The sequence below is a fragment of the Triticum dicoccoides genome, chromosome 7B (genome assembly GCF_002162155.2).
Source record: "Triticum dicoccoides isolate Atlit2015 ecotype Zavitan chromosome 7B, WEW_v2.0, whole genome shotgun sequence".
NCBI lineage: Eukaryota > Viridiplantae > Streptophyta > Magnoliopsida > Poales > Poaceae > Triticum > Triticum dicoccoides.
Window position 1 is genome coordinate 716,626,929 of NC_041393.1, and position 21,653 is coordinate 716,648,581.

General features: G+C 42.2%; 2 protein-coding genes across 2 annotated transcripts in view; one reads left to right on the forward strand and one right to left on the reverse strand.

The window, feature by feature from the left end:
• The window catches only part of LOC119337533 (transcription initiation factor TFIID subunit 1-like), a 17,949-nt gene extending 10,042 nt beyond the window's left edge, over positions 1-7,907 (forward strand). Inside the window, exons 15-21 of the mRNA XM_037609701.1 lie at positions 2,395-2,598; positions 2,991-3,474; positions 3,555-3,676; positions 3,787-3,906; positions 5,468-5,521; positions 5,601-6,542; positions 7,076-7,907. Of these exons, the coding sequence (XP_037465598.1) occupies positions 2,395-2,598; positions 2,991-3,474; positions 3,555-3,676; positions 3,787-3,906; positions 5,468-5,521; positions 5,601-6,542; positions 7,076-7,429 (2,280 nt within the window). The 3' untranslated portion in view covers positions 7,430-7,907. The remainder of the gene's footprint in view (positions 1-2,394; positions 2,599-2,990; positions 3,475-3,554; positions 3,677-3,786; positions 3,907-5,467; positions 5,522-5,600; positions 6,543-7,075) is intronic.
• Positions 7,908-8,572: 665 nt separating this feature from the next.
• LOC119337957 (factor of DNA methylation 1-like) lies at positions 8,573-14,894 on the reverse strand. The gene is made up of 7 exons (XM_037610237.1): positions 14,743-14,894; positions 11,045-12,002; positions 10,737-10,918; positions 10,359-10,448; positions 9,978-10,265; positions 9,634-9,846; positions 8,573-9,169 (listed from the first exon to the last, which is right to left on the reverse strand). Exons 2-7 carry the CDS (start codon positions 11,976-11,978, stop codon positions 8,948-8,950), a joined length of 1,929 nt encoding a protein of 642 aa, XP_037466134.1. The 5' UTR covers positions 11,979-12,002; positions 14,743-14,894; the 3' UTR covers positions 8,573-8,947.
• Positions 14,895-21,653: the final 6,759 nt, after the last annotated feature.

Genomic DNA, 21,653 nt, shown 5'->3' on the forward strand with positions numbered 1-21,653 from the left:
TGTTGGCCTTGGTTCTCGCCAAATGGCCGTGACGCAGTGTGAAGTTGATGCCGAGGCAACGCGCTCGCTTGACATGGTTTGGGAGGGTTGCGTAGAGGTTGCAGGTGGCTGTCATCACAAACTCGCCAAGCGTCCAGGTTGGAGGCTGTGGGTTGCGCGAGCTGGGTCGACGAAGGATCACAGGTGGTGTGGCGAAAAGGTTTGCGGGCCACAAAGCAGGCGAGGTGGTCAGGTACGGCATGCTGGCGCATGGGCCCCGACGTGGCTTCGTGGGCTGCGAAGACTGGGCCATGGGCCGAATTGGATTGCGGGCCTTGGGCTGGAATAGGCGGGAGAAGCGACGGTAGGGTGGGTGGAGTTTGAACTCCAAGCATAGCCACGCTGCTAACGATAGCCAAGAAGAGATATGGCTGCGAATCAGGCACTTGGCTGGCATCACAAGTGCTTTGGCTGCCTGCAAAGCTGCTTTGTCCCCCTCCAGCATCTTGATCCCCACAGGACGTGGCTTGGGAGCCAGGCTCGGGATCAGCGTTGCTTGACACGTGAGAGGGCGAGGAGGGTGCACGGCTCTCGGGGCAAGCAGCGTGTGGGCAGTTGGTTGTTGTGGCCAGCTCAGCTTGACTAGTCTCGTGCGCGGAAGGCGACAACGGGCAGGGTACCACAGAGGGGTCGAAGTCAAGGCGATCAAGGCATCAACCAGAGGGCTAGCGCCATCTGTTGCAAGGGGGTGGACGACCGGTCCAGGGACATGCAAGGGCCCGACCATGGTTGTGGTAGCGATAGGAGCGGTGGGCCCAGAGGCGCCATGGAAGAGCCTTCTTTTGACGTCAGCACTTGCCCCTTTTGAAGCGACTAAGAAGGTGGGACTCGCGCTGACCAGGCCACGAGGTCATCGTCCTGCCCATGTTGCAGGGCAGACAGGGCAGGGGTGCAACCCCTTGGCTGCCGGCGATGGAGCTCCAGGCGATGTCGACGACGATGTTGTCAGCATGGTGAACGCGGCCAGAGGAGGGCCACACGAAGGCATCGGCGGCCATGCCGTCTATCGGGATGTTGTTAGGACGACAAAGCTTGTGGCTGGCATGGCCATCACGTCCATCTTGCTCAGGGTCACCGCCGGCATGGCCAGGGGGTGGTGTGGCTAGCTCGACCTCGACAAGCACGAGCCTAATGGAGACGGGATAGGAGAGCTTGTAGACGATCGGCGACTGTGAAGGGAGGTGCGATGGTGAGGTCCCAACGATTTCCAGGATGGCGCGGCGGCGAATGGCGGCAGGGTCATTAGTGCGAGCGTCCAAGCAGAACGTGGCCAAGTCCGACCTGGAACGCGTGCTAGGGTGCAGGCGTTTGATCTAATAGCTGCGACGAGGAGGTGCTCCGCCGTGGAGAGATGCCAGGCTTGACTAGGGATGCCAAGGAGCTTGAGCTCGACGCGGTAGCCGAACCTGCCCAAGCCGACGTGGGTGAGCTTGCACCATGGTTGCAGTGAGAGGGTGAAGTTCACACCTTTGATGAAATGGTCATTGGAGGCGCTGTCCATGAGCTGGTGTGAGCAGAAGATGAGTAGGAAGTCGTCGGGATGGTGAAGGTGGACCGAGAAGTCGTCGGGCCTGAGCTCGAGGGACTCATGAAGAAGAACTTCCACTTCGCCGGCGGACACGACAGGCCTGGCACCTCCTTGGATTCCTCCTACGCGAGATAATGACAGGCTTGGCACCGCGGAGTCAAACACTACCAGATCTCCAGAACTTGATAGAGGAGGCTGTGGAATGTATTCGGTATGTATGTGTAGAGATGCACTAAATTTGTGCATGTGCTGAGCCAGCCATTTCCAATTACTTGAATTTGATGGCGTAAGATTCATCAAATTAGTGGCCAGTATCTTAGATTTTTATTCTAGCAGTCTATACAAGATCGTTTTGTGTGCAAGCATGTAGTCTTCCACTGTTGCATGCTATTCAATTTGGCCCACTAAAGCTGTTATGCTGAGCGGGTACAGTCTTGCCTAGTGGATACAGGGTAGAGGTGAAAAGAGATGGTGAGGGCATAGAAAGGGAAATAAGGAGATGGGAGAGTGGGATGGAGGGATTAGACTTTTCCCCTGTGAGTTTGAGTGGTATACAATACACCACAGCAACACCATGACAAACTCTATCCTGACAGGCGGATGTTCAGAGAGTATTTTTTTATGATCTGGGTACTACAGATGAGTATTATATTTCTTGCCTGTATCAGTGGCAGATCTAGTTAGATGGTTCGTGTATGCATGTTTTAAGTGCAAGTTTGTATGCTCCTTTTAATAAATGAAAGTATAGTACATTATTAGTGTTCCTTGCCTATTGTTATGTGAGTTCGGCTCAATTGTTCTAATCTAATTTTCATGGGTGTATGCAGGACAGAGAGAATATTGAAAGACTAGAAATTACTGGTGTTGGTGATCCATCTGGCCGTGGACTAGGATTTAGCTATGTGCGAGTAACTCCTAGAGGACCTGTCCCCAATTCATCTCATAAGAAGAAGTCAGCTGCAGCCAAAGGTACCACTGTTACTGGAACAGATGCTGATCTCCGCAGGTTAAGCATGGATGCCGCCCGAGAGGTACCATCAAACCCAATGATTTAGCAGCACTATACACATTAACGTTGCCAGGGTGTCCAGACGTTGACATGACTTAGGATCATGGAACATGAATCAGTGAGAACATAAATGTGCATTGGTAGCCTTTCAAAGGGTTATTTTATTGACTGGTTTATGAAGAAAGTTACATGTCGATCCCGGCAGAAAAAGGAATAATTACCTCCAACATTAACAAAAGAAATATAGTTGGCCCAAAATGCCATGGGTTATGACAGACAAGAAGTGAGATGTACCTCTCTCATGTGATTGAACATAGATGAAAATCTGACCTATTTTTATATATGTGCCATGCCTTTTTTTCTGTCTTTTATACACTGATCACTAATGCTTGCCATTGATGTTGTTGTAAATAGTTGCTTCTCAAATTCGGAGTTCCGGACGAGCAAATTGATAAATTAACAAGGTGGCATCGTATTGCTATGGTGAGGAAGCTTTCAAGTGAGCAAGCAGCGTCAGGAATTACGATTGATGAAATTCCAGTTAGCAAGTTTGCACGTGGACAAAGGATGTCTTTCATGCAGCTTCAACAGCAAACTAAAGAGAAATGTCAGGAAATTTGGGACAGACAAATTCAGTCGCTTTCTGCTATAGACGGTGATGACAATGGCAGTGATACAGAAGCCCATAGTGATTTGGACTCGTTTGCTGGGGATCTTGAAAACTTGCTGGATGCTGAAGAATTTGACGATGAAGATGTTGGTACTGCAGACCTGAGAAGCGATAAAGCAGACGGAATGAGAGGGCTCAAAATGAGAAGGTGTCCTACCCAAGCTCAGTTTAATGAGGAAATTCAAGATGATCAAGCAGAAGCTGCTCTAGTAAAAAAATTGCTCGAAGGTTGTTGATTGCTACTTCCATAATTTTGCTTTCCACATACCAAGTTTAGTAATTTTGATTAACGGACTATTATGTTGCAGAGAGTGGCAATGACACGAAGAGGAAGAAACAACCTGTGGATACGACGAATCAGGGTGCCAATAAAACAAAGCAGTTTAAGGCATTGACGCCAAAGGAGAGCACGCCAAGAGGAGCGAAAGAGGTATCAGAAGCTCATCTGAAGTTCAAAATCTAGTCTTGGTTGTTGCTGATTCATTTTTGTTGCCATACTAGCAGAAACGAACTCTAACAGACTCATATGACTGTGTGCAGGTTGACAGTTCTTTTACTGAAGGTGGCTTATCCTCCAAACTGAAAACCAAGCTGACGGTTGATGCAAATGATATCATTCTGGTTAAAAAGAAAAATGTTCAAGGAAAGGATGGTTTAAAGGTAAGTTTAGAGCATGATTGTTATTTATGAACTAGTATTATATCCCAGCTGGACAGCATTGACTTTCACATGTGTAGTTCCTACTGAGATTTTGTGGCAAGTTGTATTTAAATGTACATTCTTTTGTGTCTTCTGGAATTAGTTTTCCTTTTTTTTTGCCTCTTTTCATATTTGATTATTGATACTGTGCATGATCTGGCACACCAAGGAACTTGCACCGGCACCATATGTTGTTGTAGTGGCTCCAATATGGTCGATATTGTCACTCTAGCATAACAACCGACAATCCAGACTGACAAGTATACTGTGAAAACGGCAGCATGATTCTTGTTGCTAGAGTTTGTTGGTTTATAAATTGGGCTTGTTCCTAAACAAAATATAGAGCATATTACAACTATTGGGGTCGATTTTGCAGAGCACCTACTCTACTGGTTTGTTGCATAAAACACCACCTATTTCTGTAATCTATTGCAGCTAGCTCTAATCCATTGTTTGGCTTAGTTGACATGATTCCTGACGGGTGGGTACTGCTTGTAAGTGCACACCGGTTTTGTTGAAATTGTTGGTATTTGTTGGCTCATTTTTAAGTTTTTGGCTCAAAATTCAAATTTAAATAAGATACAAAAAAATCCAGTTAGTAATACATGTACTCAGTACTGACCTGGAACTTTTTTAGCTCATTTGGAACACAGGTTTGCGGGATATTGACAGATTTAGTTGGCCCATTAAAAAATAATTGATCGGCTGATGTGGCCTTTTCCTTGCCACATGCACTCTTACAAGAGGGATCGACCGACCAGGAATCTTGTTACCCAAGCCAAACGATGGATTAGAACTAGCTGCAACAGATTACACTAATAGGTGGTGTCTTGTGCAACAAACCTGTAGAGTAGGTGTTCTGTGCAAAACCGATCCCAAATAGTTGGTGGTTTCTGCAATTTTCTCACAAAATATATAACAAATTTTGGAAAGAAATATGGTAAATTATTGAAAAGTTGGATATTTTGGGAAGCTTGTCTTCTTATTTTAGTCGATTACAAATTTGTTTCTTTTTCCAAATGTTTTTTAAAGGCTCGAGGTACTTTTGATGCCTTACATCATAAGGAAACTTCACAATGGATACCAACCCATGTTTGAAATCTGGCTTGCCTTTATTAATCTGGTTAATTTTTCAGAGCTATCCTATTTAGTACTGTAAATTCATCCACACACTAAGTAAATATTAATGGGTCTGGATCAGTTCATTTTGCTAGGCAGTGACATCTAAAAGTGCAGTGAGTTTATACCGATGATGTTCTATTTACTAGACTGCACAATGACTAGCTGATGAGTTAGTGCAGTGCCATGTTTGTATTCTTGTGACTATTTAGTGATGGTAATACTGTTGTAGGGTATTTTTTTGGCTTCCAGGTAGCTACTTAGACTAACCAAATTGAATTCTTGTGTCGCGGAACCTATGGTTCATGTTTTCAACTTATTGACTTGAAATAAGAGTAGCATTTAGCAATGACCATATCTCCTCTTCGTTATTCTTATGTGACTTGTCTTTTCTTATTTTAAGGAGAAGAGGCAGGGAGCAAGGGGGGACAGTCTTGTGTGTGGAGCTTGTGGTCAGGTAAGGCATCATAGTACATTCAGTTACTCGCATGTTCTGAATTTCCCTCCTGACTTTGCGTGTCAAATTGCTATTATAGCTTGGACATATGCGGACCAACAAACTGTGCCCCAAGTATGGGGAGGATCCAGAAACCTCGGAAATGGACGCGATTTCCTACAGACCTAATCCTCTTGATGTAGCAAGTCATGGTCAAACGAAGACACTGGGCAGGAGGTTGGTAGCCAAGGTTTCTTCTGATGTTCCTGAAACTGAAGGGCAAGAAAGCATTGAAAAGATCAAACCAGTAAAATTCAGATGCGGGGCACCTGAGAAGTCCTTGGAACGGAATATGTCAGTGGCAGGTTCTTTGGTTTCTGATAAACTTACAATGGATGCTACAGATTTGAGATCTACTGGAAAGGTTAGCAAGATTAAAATATTCAGTAAGCCTAAGACTGAAGATTATCCTCTTGATACTCCTAAGCCATCAGTTGTGATACGGCCTCCTGCTGAAGTAGAGAAGGATGTACCTCGTAAGAAGGTCATTATCAAGCAGCCTAAAGGACATGTAGACCAGCTAAGAGCTGTTGAAGTTAGGAGTGGTCAGGAGCCTAGGAAGATAAGGAAAATTGCTGAATTATCAAGTTTTGAGAAGAACAGCAGAGATGATGATGGTTGGTATGCTGGAGAGCCCAGCCAGATGAACTCCTCACGTGATAGGTTGGGTCGGGATGGTAACAGGAAAAGCAAAGAAGTAATGGGAGGTGATGAATCCTGGAGAGCTTTTAAAGAGCAGCGAGAGAGACAGGAGCAGAGGCTAATTGAAGCTAGGATTTATAGCAGGGAGGAAGAGCTCCAGAAGGCAAAGAAGAAAAGCAAGAAAAAGAAAAAACATGACTTTCGAGATGCTGACATTCTTGATCACAGGCCATACAGAAATGACAGAAAGGTACCTGAAAGAGATCGAGCATCAAAGAGACGTACTCCAGCTGATATGACAGAATATGCTCCATCAGCCAAGCGACGCAGAGGAGGAGAGGTACTTGTTTTAACTCATGTTTGGTGCAATGTTAATTGTTTTAATAATGTTATTCCGCTTTACAAGGAGAGTTACTTGTAGCCACACTTCAATTAATTGCGGAAATATAAGGGCCTACCAATAATTGTATGAAAGTCCTTCTGTTTTCTTCTGGCAGTTATCCATATATTTGTCTCATCGAAACAGTCTTACTTAAATGTATGACCTCAACTCAATAACATTTTTATCTGTGAAGAGATGAAACCAAAGTAGTATAGAAAATCACTTGGATCATCGTATCCTGTCTATTTTATTTTCTGATATCAAATTTCTCATTTTAATCATTGCCTTCAACATCGTACATCATTTGTTTTTCAACCAGTTCCTAGTAGCATTCTCTACACACACGAGATAGGGATGCCACAGCTTGTTTGAAAGACCAAACAGAGCCAATTGATGTTTGTTTCTTTGCTAGACTAGGAATTTGAAATTTGGACTGAATTTGTTTTATTTTTTGAAAGGTGAACTAAACTTGTTTGCATCCTCTGATGCAGGTTGAGCTCTCCAACATATTGGAGAAGATAGTTGACCACTTGCGGAACCAAACTGCTATATCGTTGCTGTTTCTTAAACCAGTGACAAAGAAAGTCGCTCCCGATTACTACGACGTAATCCAGCGCCCAATGGACCTGGGTACCATCAGGGACAAGGCGAGGAAGATGGAGTACAAAAACAGGTACGAGTTCAGGAATGACGTGGCGCAGATAGCAGACAATGCACACGAGTACAACGAGACGCGGCATCCTCACATCCCCCCGCTGGCCGACGAGCTCCTGGAGTTGTGCGACCACCTCCTTGATGAAAGCGCGGACGTGCTCGACGACGCCGAGAGTGCAATGGAGAGCTAGCTAGCACAATAACAAAGATACGGCGATGGCCTGCCGCCGTGTCCTGACATAGATTGCCGCACCTGCTGATCGGTAGCGAAGGTTGGGGAGGAAAGCGCACCTGTACATGTGGTTTAGGTTCCGGCGATCGCATCGAGGGAGGCACATGCGATCCCAGTCCCAGCTGTTTTGCCTGGTTGTGTTGCTACCAGGCGCCGGGAGTCGGAGTGTACACAAGCTCTAGGTTAGTCATCGAGTGCCTGCTGTAACTATTCGGCCTCCTGTTGTAAAAATGTAGCTGTGTAACTTTGTCGATATTCGGCTGTTGTAGTCGTGCATCCTGTGCGAATGATATTGGTCCATATGGAGATAGATAAATGCAACAATGCAACTATTCTTTGGGGGTCCTCTGTTGCTAATTTTATTCGTATAAAGGTTGTTGAACTAGTATTAATTTGATACAAACCCAAAATACATGTGCTCACTGAGGTTTGAATCAGCAGCTGTTGGTGAATGTTATTTGTGTGATGGCAGGTTACAATGTACAACTACAAAATGTCCCAAGTCAAAGAATGTGGGATTGGGTTGTACAAGTTGCTTACCTGCCTGTGTGTACTTTCAACATTGTTTGAGGTGTTGAATGATGTGTTTACTTTCCTTCAAAACAAAAATGATGTGTTTACTTTGGGTGGAAACCTCCTCTCAGTGGCATTGCTTCCGCAGATGGAACATCGTATGCATCAACGATTTTCGAGTTTCTGGCAGCAATGAATCTCCGCTTGCTGTCTCCGATCACTGCACCCGTAGTGCCCTGGAGATTGTCCTCATCGGTTGAAAGAGGCATCAACGTTTACTTTGAAAAATTCCTTTAAAGGCGGAACCCGGTTTTCTTTCCTTGGGGGCTGAACATGCTCCTCATTACAATGTTTCCTACGCTCCCACTATAGGTACTACCAAGTAACAACTATGATTTTTGTCAATGGTCGAAGCCCAAACACGGGCGAGTGAGTAGGTTTCAACAATAACAAGTACCCAAAAATATGTTAACCTTCTTAGAACCCTGAGCACACTTCCTGCATCAATGCATCTAGGCCCAGTTCAGACAAGTTTGCTCACAAGTAAGCTTACTCATCATGCATACAATGTGCCCTTTGCGGATTCCTGTATCTAAACTTGTATGGGATGCCATTATTCATTTAGACAACAAACAAACAATCCTCTGAATTACTATCAGCAACTTAGACAATAAAGCATACAACGGCGCTTACCAACAGACATCGATGATCGGGCCGATGGCGTGCTTGCAGGTGCTGATACTACCGCAAGCCTTTATTCAAGCTTGTTTACACACATGGATAGACAGAGACTTCACTAATGCTACTACTACTACTGCAACAACAGGACTATTCATTATTCATTATTCAACTTGTGTCCAACATGGGGCAGATGGTCACTAGAGATTTATCAATCAAACGACAACACTGATGCTTCTGCTGTCCATACCAGGAGGAAAGAAGCGACATTGTTTGGTTGGGCTCATCAACGCTTCCTCCTGTTGGCTCGCCACTGTCGCAGGACCACCTGGACAGCTTCCTTGAGAGACGCCTTGCGTTCTTCCCTGAAGTTCCACAGCTCTCCCACGGGATACCTGGTGCTGTTGGCATTGTACTCACGCAGCGCCTTGATCACCAGCGAATATATTTCTTCGCCGTGCTCGTCTTTTAGTTCTCGAAGCTTTGCGTCGTCAGCATTGATTCTTTCCTAAAACGCAGCAAGCATACAAGTAAAACAAGATGACCCGGTTAATGAGACTCACAGGAAAACGATTCCCTCCCAGGATAACCATAGTGGATACAACACATTATGATAGCCAACATCTAGGAAATTACTGTAAACTAGCACAGTATGGTGGAACAAGAATTTAACGATATGCAACATGATCAAACTGCACTAGCGAAAAAGAAGCAATAGCACAACTAAAACACAGCCATCAAAATGCCACTCAAAAATAACAAAAGATTGATATATGCAAGACAAGAAGTCTAAAGATGTATAATTAAATGGCTGCTATATGAGACAGTATATATAGTAAGCTACCCAAGTATGTACTACCTCCATTCCTAAATATAAGACGTTGGGGCAGTTTATATTTCGGCTTCCCATCGTCTTATATTTAGGAATGGAGGTAGTACAAGCAGTGGCTTTTTACAAATGAAGATCCATACCATTTCCTTTCCATCAACCATGACAGCCCTAAAAGGGTGCCATTCTGGATTCCTTATTTCTGCCTCCCACTTTGAACAAAGAATGGCAGCAGTAACTTCTGCATCCTCTTTCGACAACTTCTGTCCGAGAACATTTGAAACTGCTTTCAGATCAAGCTCGCCCATTCTCTTGATCCCTATATGTGCTCGGCCACCTGGAAGATTAAGCAAGCCCTGTGGAACATGCAGTAGATGAGAAGGCGAATAGCCATAAGATCTGAAGAATTAAATAGGTAAAATCACATCGCTGAAGCAACATAGCACTGTATGCATCGCAGTTTGATGACTTCTTAAAATAAACATACATTTTCCAGCTCCTTCCGAGCTTCTTGCATCTCAGTATTGCTTTTGCTTTCTTTAATAACCAGAGTTTGGTTAAGTGACTCCATAGCATCCAGTTCATCCATCTTATCTTGCAGCTCCTCACTAAGTTCATTGATTTTATCCTTCGAGACTGAATCTTCATGACCTGGCATATGCTTCATCACTTCCAATTTGCCCTTCAGCTGCTGTATTTCCAATTCAAGCGTCTGTTTTGCTTCCAGCTGCTGTTCTAACTCCAGGATCTTGTTTAAAGCAGCAACTTTCTCTCTCTGCAGTTTCCATAGAGTAAGACCAACATACAAGACATGTTGTTCAAAAAACCAAACCATCACAGCACACAAAAAGAACAAGGACACGTATACCTTCTGATCTCTCACAAGCTTCACCACATCCTCATCAGCTCTCTGTTGTTCCGCTGTTGCCAACTTAAGATGGTTTGATTTAATAGCATTCTGAATTCAAGCAAAAAGAAAATTACATAAGTTGCACGCATATTTCTAAGCAACAGGGCCTAATCTTGTACACTTTCATGCCTTAGTATAGTATGTAAAATGATGTCAGACCGACAATCTTGTGAACTAGTATTGTGAGTGATCTTCATGAATTCATATTTATTGGTCTGACGCACCCACTAAAGCTCAACACTGCATATCGGGGTTACTGGGGCCACTTGAGTCTACTTCAAAAGATTTAAAGATGGTGCAAAATATATGAGATGCAGAGCCAAGAAAATCACAGACCTTCTGCTTCTCCTGCTCAAGATTACTTTTGTCATGAGAACTTTTTGCAGCAAGGTCATCAAGCTCTTTGGATCTTGCATTAAGTTCACTCATCTTGGACTCCAGTTCCGAACGCAGATTTTGGTTCTCATCAATAATCTTTTCAGAATGTCTGCGAGCTAGCTGCTGCATCTTCCGAATTTCTAGTAGTAACAAGTTTTGGTGAATATTTATAATAATTGAGAACGCGAAGATGCTGATGACAGAAGAACATGCATCTTGACACATGTAAAATATAAAACAGATAACTATCCAAAATTAACACAAACCTTCATTATACGCCTGGAGACGTTGTTCCCTTTGCCCCATCATTTTCTCAAGTGACACAGTTGTCTCATTGTATCTAAGTTCAAGCTCCTGTAAATACTTATTCTTGACCTCAATTTGGTTAGCTAAATTAGCTACAAGTTTATTATTTTTACGTGTTCCTTCATTCTCAAGATCATCGATAGTTTTCAAGTCAGCATTTTTCCTTAAGTGGTCCCCAATTAGCCCCGGAAAATTGTAGTCTTCAGCCCTTGCAACCCATCCACAAAGCTTTGACCCTTGATTCTGGTTTTGCTTCCAGTCCCTTCTGCCACAACCTCCTGCCTCAAAGTACTTTTCAAACGCAAGTGCATTTCTGAAACCATTCCAGTTTTTTGCAAACTCAACAATAGCATTCCCTGTATGACCTCGAAAATTCCATAAAGGAATAACCTTCAGTGGGCAAAATTGCGATAATTCCCCCTTCAAACGATTTCCACTTTCTCCAACTTGACGCCCGTCCTTCCATTCAGTAGGTACATTAACTAGAACTCCCATCCAGGGCCACACAAACTTCTCATGTCTGTTTGGAAGAGGCTGCGGCTGCTGCGGCTCTATAGCAATTTGCTGCAGCTGCTGCGGCTCTATAGCAATTTGCTGCGGCTGCTGCGGCTCAGAAGGCTTAGCAACGCCATTCTTCAAATGCTTGGCAAGGGCGCGGTGCGATGCTTTATCTTTTGCCGGTCGATTAGGTGCTGCACCTACTCCTGAGGAATGCTGAAGAAGGCTTTGCATGTTGTAATCTTTATTCTTCCTGCCAGTACAGAATGGGCAGCTGTAACTATCACCATTCCTGAACTTTAAATCTCCTGAAACCAAGCGGGCATGAAATTTGCCTTCATACTCATCAATCTCAGAATCGCTAATTTCCGAATCGTCGTCTGAACTATTTTCCATTTCCAGGAAGGATCTTTTGATAACCTACAGGAAACATAATCATAAATGTATTTTTACTTCAGTCAGCATCATGGAACACAAATAAGGATATCAGGACTTGGTAGTAGTAGAGAAGAATAATACCCTTGCCTAAGTAACAATGGAGTACAATTATAGTGCCAATCAAACAACAAAACATGAACTTGGGCGTGTCGACACAACTCTGAAAACAAGATTTTAATATATTGTATATAGCAATTTAGTTGATTAGCATACAAAACTAAAAAAAGTAAGTAGCAAACAACAAGCTTGCAAGCAATGTCAGCCACTACTACAGTTATTCTAAAAACAAAACAGTTACAAAATTACGTCCCCAATCAAACTTCCAATACAATCAGATAAATTTTTACAATAAATGATGTAAAAAATAATCATTTCAAATTTGAACCAGTACTACGGAAATAGCAGAACACCAAGAGCTGATAATCCTAATTTACAACTACAAGAAGCATATAAGGAATTTGGAGGGGGAAACCAGATCACAAACTTCTAGATCTTAGGCATCATCACATGCTTAGACCATTAAGACAAGAAGCAACACCAGGTGTTCAATTCACCAAGAAATCCCCGTCTCTAAAATGCGGGTTAGAGACCTATGCAGCTGAGACGCATCATTCAATACTCGGAAGATCTGCCTAACAACCACATCCACCAGCGCATGCTCACCTTTGGGTCGCCGAGGCAGAGGACGACCTCGTGTTCGGGGAGGCAGAGAAGGAACTCGGGGTCGGGGAGGAAGAGAAGAAGCCTGGCTGGTGGGAGCGGCGGAGGGCGTCGCAGGCGTGGCGGCTGCTAGGGTCCTGTGGGAAGGAGGGGAATGGTGGTGGATCTGGATGTGTTGTTGTTGCTCGGGAGGGGACTAGGGTTAGCTACTCGAACCGGAGAACTGATGCACCGAATGCACCCATGGGATCTGAGCCACCGGATAGAGAATAGAGGGATCAGATGCTACCAGGAGATGGGCTGCGGGTACATTTTGCATAGGCCTCGCAAACCCATCATCCCTTTCCTTTTCCGTTACACCAGTAATTGTGTGTGTGCAATGCACATTAATATTAGGTAAGATATTAATTATATTGCACATTAATATTGTGCGAGAATTAAATTACACATTAATATTAGGTAGATATAATTACTTGATTAATGTCGATGTTGATATTAGACATGATATCAATTAGTAGAGGGTGCTAAAACATGTTAAACACCTGAGCGGCGTAGACCGTTGGATAGATGTGGTTGAAGGAGTGAGATTTATTGGATCTCTGCAACTCGCTCTTTTTATATTAGCAAGCATAGATATAGATATAGACGTGTATATATAGATGTATGCACGAGGCGATCCAAAAGCTCTTAGTTATCCTCTCAAAAATAAACCCTTTGAGTTAGGGTTATAGATAATGATATCAGGATTTGTAGTACTCCTAGTAGAGAAGAATAATACCCTTGCCTAAGTAACAATGGAGTCCAATTATAGAACCAATCAAACAACAAAACATGAACTTAGACGTGTCAACACAACTCTGAAAATAAGATTTTAATATATTGTATGTACTATATAGCGGTTTATTCGATTAGCATAGAAAACTGAAAACAGTACTTCCTCCTTTCCTAAATATAAGATGTTTTAGCTTTTCTCTATTTTCTCAGATTCGTATGCATCTAGATGTGTTTTAGTGCGTGTATTCACCCATTTTAATTTGCATGCAGTCAAGACTGCAATATCCAAAACATCTTATAGTTAGAAACGGAGGTAGTAAGTAATCCGTCCTTCCCATAATATAAGAGCATTTTTTTTACACTAGTGTGGTGTCAAAAACGCTCTTATATTATGAGACGGAGGGAGCAGCAAACGACAAGCTTGCAGACAATATAAGCCACCACCAAAGTCATCCTAAAAAAACAATTCTTAATACAAATTACATCCCCGGTTTGCCATTAAAAACTAATCGAACTTCCAGGACAGTCAGATAAAATCCTATATAGCGATTTATTCGATTAGCATAGAAAACTGAAAAAGTACTTCATCCGTTCCTAAATATAAGATGTTTTAGCTTTTCTCTATTTTCTCAGATTTGTATGCATCGTAGACGCGTTCTAGTGCGTATATTCGCTCATTTTTAATCCACATGCAGTCGAGACTGCAATATCCAAAACATCTTATAGTTAGAAACGGAGGTAGTAAGTAATCCGTCCTTCCCATAATGTAAGAGCATTTTTTACACTATTGTGGTGTCAAAAACGCTCTTACATTATGGGACGGAGGGAGTAGCAAACAACCAGCTTGCAAACAATATAAGCCACCACTAAAGTCATCCTAAAAAAAACAATTCTTAATACAAATGACGTCCCCGGTTTGCCATTAAAAAACAATCGAACTTCCAGGACAGTCAGATTAAATCCTAACGACAAAATACATGTCAGAATCATCATTTCAAATCTGAACGAACACTACGGAAAATAGCAGAGCACCAAGAGCCGGCAGTCATATCTCACAACTACAAGAAGCGCAAAGGGAATCTGGAGAGGGGAACCACACCACGAACTTCTAGATCTTAGGCATCACACGCTAATAGACCATTACGACAAGAAGCAACACCAGGTGTTCAATACACCGAGAAATCCCCGGCTCTAAAATGCGGGTTAGAGGCCTGTGCAGCCGGGTGATATCATTCGGTAGTCCGGAGATCTGCCTAACCGCCACATCCACCAGCGCATGCATGCTCACCTTTGGGTCGCCGGGGCAGAGGAGGAGCTCGGGGTCGGGGAGGAGGAGGAGAAGCCCGGTTGGTGGGGCGCGGCGGAGGGCGAGGGCGGGTCGCCGGCGTGGCGGCGGCGGCGGGGGTCCTGCGGGGAGGGGAGGGGAGGGGAATGGTGGTGGAGCTGGATGTGTCGCTCGGGAGGGGACTGGACTGGGGTTAGCTGCTCGAACAACCGGAGAACTGATGGACCGAACGCACCCGTGGGATCTGAGCCGTCGGATGGAGAACAGAGGGGTCAGATGCTACCAGGAGATGGGCTCCGGGTACCTTTTGCATAGGCCTCGCAAACCCATCATCCCTCTCCTTTTCCGTTACACCGCATTTATAACGGGCAAAGATAAATTACGCATTAATATTGGTAGGATATAATTGCTTAATTAATGTTTTTAATATAGTAAGACGTAGACGCTAATACATTTTTAAATACATTTTGCATAGGCCTCGCAAACTCATCGTCCCTTTCCTTTCCCGTTGCACCATTGCACATTAATATCGGACAAGCGTAAATTACGCACTAATATTAGGTAGGATATAATTACACTTACAGTTAAAGGCGTTTTCCTTATATCTCCATTCCGTTCAGTCAAAGGCGTTTGACTGTTAGGGAGACATTTTCCCGGACCATTTTGCCCCTCCTTACAAGTTCAGTTAAAAATCAAAGAAAAAACAAGTTACACTTACATGTGGGACCCAATTAAATACAAAGTAAAAAAACTTCCCTCTTCCTATCTTCTTCCTCCCGCTCATCCCCGACCTCCATCCCGGCCATGGCGCCCTACACCCAACACTAATCTTTATTATATATAGCTCACGGACTCGATTACATAGAAGGATCATAAAGCAAAACTCAAAACTAATTCATACTAAAAACTTTATTCTACTAGATCAAGATATTACCAAAAGGATCAAACTAAGTAAAACGGTAAAGATAGGAGTGTGATGGTGATACGATACCGGGGCACCTCCCCCAAGCTTGGCAGTTGTCAAGGGGAGTGCCCATACCCATGTGATTATGTCTCCTTCGGAGGTGATGAAGGTGGTGATGATGATGGATAGTCGCACATCGAGCGTAAAAGCTCCTCTAGTCTGCGGATAATGCCCTTGAGTGCGGTGATATGATCCTTCAACAAAATATTTTCACGTGTGAGATACTTGTTTTGTATGCGAGCTAACTCAATCATCTTGAAAGCTTCAATCTCAGTTGGGGTAAAGAGGTTGTGATGAGGTTGAAGGATGTCTTCTTCTGCCGCCGGAGCTTGATCCTCCATGACCTTCTTGATCCTATCATCCTTGTTGATCTCCCTGGGTTCTTCTCTCTTCAGCTCCATCTTCATTAGCCAAGCATCGTTGCCTTCATTGTTGGAGGAGGGTGACGACATGATGCCCGGCCTTGACAAATCTGACAGAAAACAGCTTGAAACAAAAACAGAGGATTTTTGCGTGATACGGTGGTCAAAACCTTCGGGAGATTATATAATGAATTTTTACCGACCAAAAGAAGTATCGTGCAAGAAAACGGAGTCCGGAGAGCACACGAGGTGCCCACGAGGCAGGGGGGCGCCCAGGGGTAGGGCGCGCCCTCCACCCTCGTGGGCGCCTCGTGTCCTTCCCGGACTACTGCTTATTTTCCTATTTTCTTAAATATCCCAAAACAGAGAAAATTTGCTATTAGAACTGTTTTGGAGTCGGTTTACTTACCGTACCACATACATATTCCTTTTCGGAGTCTGAAACATTTTGGAAAGTGTCCCTTATGTATTCCTCCAGGGTTACGGTTTCAATAACATTAGTTTCAATATTTATTGGATTACTTGAGATATAATGTTTGATTCTTTGACCGTTCACCACCTTCGGACTTGTGCCTTCGAAGTTGTTGATTTTTATGGCACCGGAACGATAGACCTCCTCGATAACGTAAGGACCTTCCCACTTAGAGAGGAGTTCTCCTGCAAAAAATCTTAAACGAGAGTTGTATAGCAACACATAATCACCTACATTAAACTCACGCTTTTGTATCCTTTTGTCATGCCATCTTTTAACTTTTTCTTTAAACAATTTGGCATTCTCATATGCTTGAGTTCTCCATTCATCAAGTGAGCTAATGTCAAATAATCTCTTCTCACCGGCAAGTTTGAAATCATAGTTGAGCTCTTTAATAGCCCAATATGCCTTATGTTCTAGTTTGAGACGTAAGTGGCATGCTTTTCCATAGACCATTTTATATGGAGACATACCCATAGGATTTTTATATGCAGTTCTATAAGCCCATAATGCATCATCAAGTTTCTTGGACCAATTCTTTCTAGATCTATTAACAGTCTTTTGCAAAATCAATTTAAGCTCTCTGTTACTCAGTTCTACTTGGCCACTAGACTGTGGGTGATATGGAGATGCAGTTCTATGATTAACATCATACTTAGCAAGCATTTTACGAAAAGCACCATGAATAAAATGTGAACCACCATCAGTCATCAAATATCGAGGGACTCCAAACCTCGGAAAAATAACTTCTTTAAGCATCTTAATAGAGGTGTTATGATCAGCACTACTAGTTGGAGTAGCTTCTACCCACTTAGTAACGTAACCAACAGCAACTAAAATATGTGTATACCCATTAGAGGAAGGAAACAGTCCCATATAATCAAAGCCCCAAACATCAAATGGTTCAATAACAAGAGAATAGTTCATAGGCCTTTCTTGACGTCTACTAATATTACCAATTCTTTGACATTCATCACAAGACAAGACAAACTTACGGGCATCTTTGAAGAGAGTAGTCCAATAAAAACCGGATTGCAATACCTTATGCGCAGTTCTATCTCCAGTGTGGTGTCCTCCATAAGCCTTAGAGTGACACTTGCATAGGATATGTTCCTGTTCATGCTCAGGTACACAACGTCTAATAACATCATCTACTCCTTTATAAAGGTGTGGGTCATCCCAGAAGTAATGTCTTAAATCATAGAAAAACTTTTTCTTTTGATGATATGTGAAACTAGGTGGTATAAATTTAGCAATAATGTAATTAGCATAATCAGCATACCATGGAGCAGTACGAGAAGCATTTATGACCGCTAATTGTTCATCAAGAAAGCTATCATCAATAGGTAGTGGGTCATCAAGAACATTCTCTAACCTAGACAAGTTGTCTACAACGGGATTCTCAGCTCCCTTTCTATCAATAATATGCAAATCAAATTCTTGTAGCAAGAGAACCCATCTAATAATTCTAGGTTTAGCATCTTTCTTTTCCATAAGATATTTAATAGCAGCATCATCAGTGTGAACAATTACTTTAGAATCAACAATATAAGGTCTAAACTTATCATAAGCAAATACAACTGCTAAGAATTCTTTTTCAGTAGTAGCATAATTTCTCTGGGCACTGTCTAGAGTTTTACTAGCATATTGAATAACATTTAGTTTCTTATCAACTCTTTGTCCTAGAATAGTGCCTACAACATAATCACTAGCATCGCACATAATTTCAAAGGGTAAATCCAATCAGGTGGCTGAACAATAGGTGTAGAAATCAAAGCTTTCTTAAGTATTTCAAATGCTTCTACACAATCATCATCGAAGACAAAAGGAATATCTTTTTGTAAGAGATTAGTCAGAGGCCTAGAGATTTTAAAGAGGTCTTTAATCAACCTCCTATAAAAACCGACATGACCAAGGACACTTCTTATACCTTTAATGTCCTTGGGACACGGCATCTTTTCAATAGCATCAACTTTAGCTTTATCAACTTCAATACCTCTTTCAGAAATTTTATGCCCCGAGACAATGCCTTCATTAACCATAAAGTGACACTTCTCCCAATTCAAGATAAGACTAGTATCTTCGCATCTCTGCAAAACTCGATCAAGGTTGCTCAAGCAATCATCAAAACAAGATCCATAAACAGAGAAATCATCCACGAAAACCTCAACAATCTTTTCATAAAAGTCAGAGAATATAGCCATCATGCATCTTTGAAAGGTAGCAGGTGCATTACATAAACCAAAAGGCATACGTCTATAAGCAAAAGTACCGAAAGGGCAAGTAAAAGTGGTATTTTCTTGATCCTCTGCTGACACAGGTATTTGAAAGAAACCAGAGTAACCATCTAGAAAGCAAAAATGTGTATGTTTGGATAATCTTTCTAGCATTTGATCAATAAAAGGTAAAGGGTAATGATCCTTTCTAGTAGCTTTATTTAATTTGCGGAAATCAATTACCATCCTATAACCTGTAACAATTCTTTGTGGGATCAATTCATCTTTATCATTAGGAACAACAGTAATACCTCCCTTCTTAGGGACACAATGGACAGGACTTACCCACTGACTATCAACAACGGGATAAATTATACCTGCCTCCAGGATCTTTAGTATTTCCTTTCTTACCACTTCTTTCATCTTAGAATTTAACCGTCGTTGGTGATCAATAACCGCTTTGGCGTCTTTCTCCAATTTTATTTTGTGTTGGCATAGAGTGGGACTAATGCCCTTAAGATCATCAAGAGTATATCCAATAGCAGCACGGTGCTTCTTCAGAGTTTTCAATAATTTCTCCTCTTCCTGCTCTAAAAGGTTAGCACTAATAATAACATGATATATCTTCTTTTCATCAAGATAAGCATATTTAAGAGTATCAGGTAATGGTTTAAGCTCAAACATGGGATCACCCTTGGGTGGTGGAGGATCCCCTAGGATTTCAACAGGAAAGTTGTGTTTCAAAATAGGTCCTTGTTTGAAGAATACTTCATCTATCTCCCTTCTTTCATTCATAAACATATCATTCTCATGGTCTAGCAAATATTGTTCTAACGAATCATTAGGAGGCACGACAATAGAAGCAAGACCAATAATTTCATCCTTACTAGGCAATTCTTTATCATGGGGTTGTCTACGAAATTTAGCAAAATTAAACTCATGAGACATATCCTCCAAACCAATAGTAACAATATCATTTTCGCAATCTATCCTAGCATTAACAATATTCAGGAAGGGTCTACCAAATATGATGGGACAAAAGCTATCTTGTGGGGGAACCAAGAACAAGAAAATCAGCAGGATATTTAACTTTCTCACACAAGACTTCACATCTCTAACAATCCCAACTGGTGAAATAGTTTCCATATTGGCAAGCTTAATTGTAACATCGATTTCTTCTATCTCAGCAGGTGCAATATCATGCATAATTTCTTTGTATAGGGAATGAGGTATTGCACTAGCACTAGCACCCATATCACATAAGCCATGATAACAATGATCTCCTATCTTAACAGAAATAACAGGCATGCCTACAATAGGTCTATGTTTATGCTTAGTATCTGGTCTAGCAATTCTAGCAGCTTCATCACAAAAGTAAATAACATGCCCATCAATATTATCAGCCAAGAGATCTTTAACCATAGCAATACTAGGTTCAACTTTAATTTGTTCAGGTGGTGTAGGTGTTCTAGTATTACTCTTACGAACCACAGTTGAAGCTTTAGCATGATCCTTTATCCTAACAGGGAAAGGTGGTTTCTTAATATAGGTAGTAGGAACAATAGGATCATTATAAGTGATAGTATTTTCTTCAACTTTAATAGGTGCAACTACTTTTACTTCAGTGGGAGGATTATATTTAAACCACTTCTCCTTAGGGAGGTCAACATGAGTAGCAAATGATTCACAGAAAGAAGCTACTATCTCAGAGTCAAGTCCATATTTAGTGCTAAATCCACGGAAAACATCGGTATCCATAAAAGATTTAACACAATCGAACTTAGGTGTTATACTTGACTCCTTACCTTCGTCGAGATCCCAATCTTCAGAGTTGTGTTTAATTCTTTCCAATAAATCTCATCTGAATTCAATAGTGTTCATCATAAAAGAGCCAGTACAAGAAGTATCGAGCATGGAGCGATTGTTGAGAGAAAGCCGAGCATAATTTTTTTGAATAATCATTTCTCTTGAGAGCTCATGATTGGGGCATGAATATAACATTGAATTAAGCCTCCCCCAAGCTTGAGCGATGCTTTCTCCTTCGCGAGGCCAAAAATTATATAAATACGATCATGATGAACAAGATGCATAGGATAAAACTTCTGATGAAATTCCAATTTCAATCGGTTGTAGTTCCGTGATCCCATATCATCACATAGCCTAAACCATGTCAATGCCTCTCCCTTCAAAGATAAAGGGAAGACCTTCTTCTTGACAACATCATCGGGCATACATGCAAGCTTAAATAATCCACAAACTTCATCCACATAGATTAGGTGTAAGTCGGGATGCAATGTTCCATCTCCTGTAAAAGGATTAGCTAGCAGTTTCTCTATCATACCCGAAGGAATTTCAAAGTAAACATTTTCAGTAGGTTCAGTAGGTTGAGGAGCAACTCTTTGCTCTACTGGTCGGGGTGAAGATACCCCTAACAAGCCCCTCAAAGGATTATGTTCCATAGTAACAAGTGACAGTAAATTTCAGCACACTATATAAATTTTTCCTTACCAAGTTCCACTTACTAAAGGCGCTTCACTCCCCGGCAACGGTGCCAGAAAAGAGTATTGATGACCCACAAGTGTAGGGGATCTATCGTAGTCCTTTTGATAAGTAAGAGTGTCAAACCCAACGAGGAGCAGAAGGAAATGACAAGCAGTTTTCAGTAAGGTATTCTCTGCAAGCACTAAAATTATCGGTAATAGATAGTTTTGTGATAAGGTAATTCGTAACGGGTAACAAGTAACAAAAGTAAATAAGGTGCATCAAGGTGGCCCAATCCTTTTTGTAGCAAAGGACAAGCCTGGACAAGCTCTTATATGAAGGAAAACGCTCCTGAGGACACATGGGAATTATCGTCAAGCTAGTTTTCATCACGCTTATATGATTCACATTCGTTACTT

Excerpts from the sequence above, each read along its gene's own strand:
- LOC119337957 (XM_037610237.1), bottom strand. The coding sequence starts at position 11,978 with ATGGAAAATAGTTCAGACGACGATTCGGAAATTAGCGATTCTGAGATT. Across the intron at positions 10,919-11,044 it reads TCTCCAGGCGTATAATGAAG|AAATTCGGAAGATGCAGCAG; the intron begins GTTTGTGTTAAT and ends TGTTACTACTAG. Across the intron at positions 9,170-9,633 it reads TGGTTGATGGAAAGGAAATG|GAAAGAATCAATGCTGACGA; the intron begins GTATGGATCTTC and ends GCTGCGTTTTAG.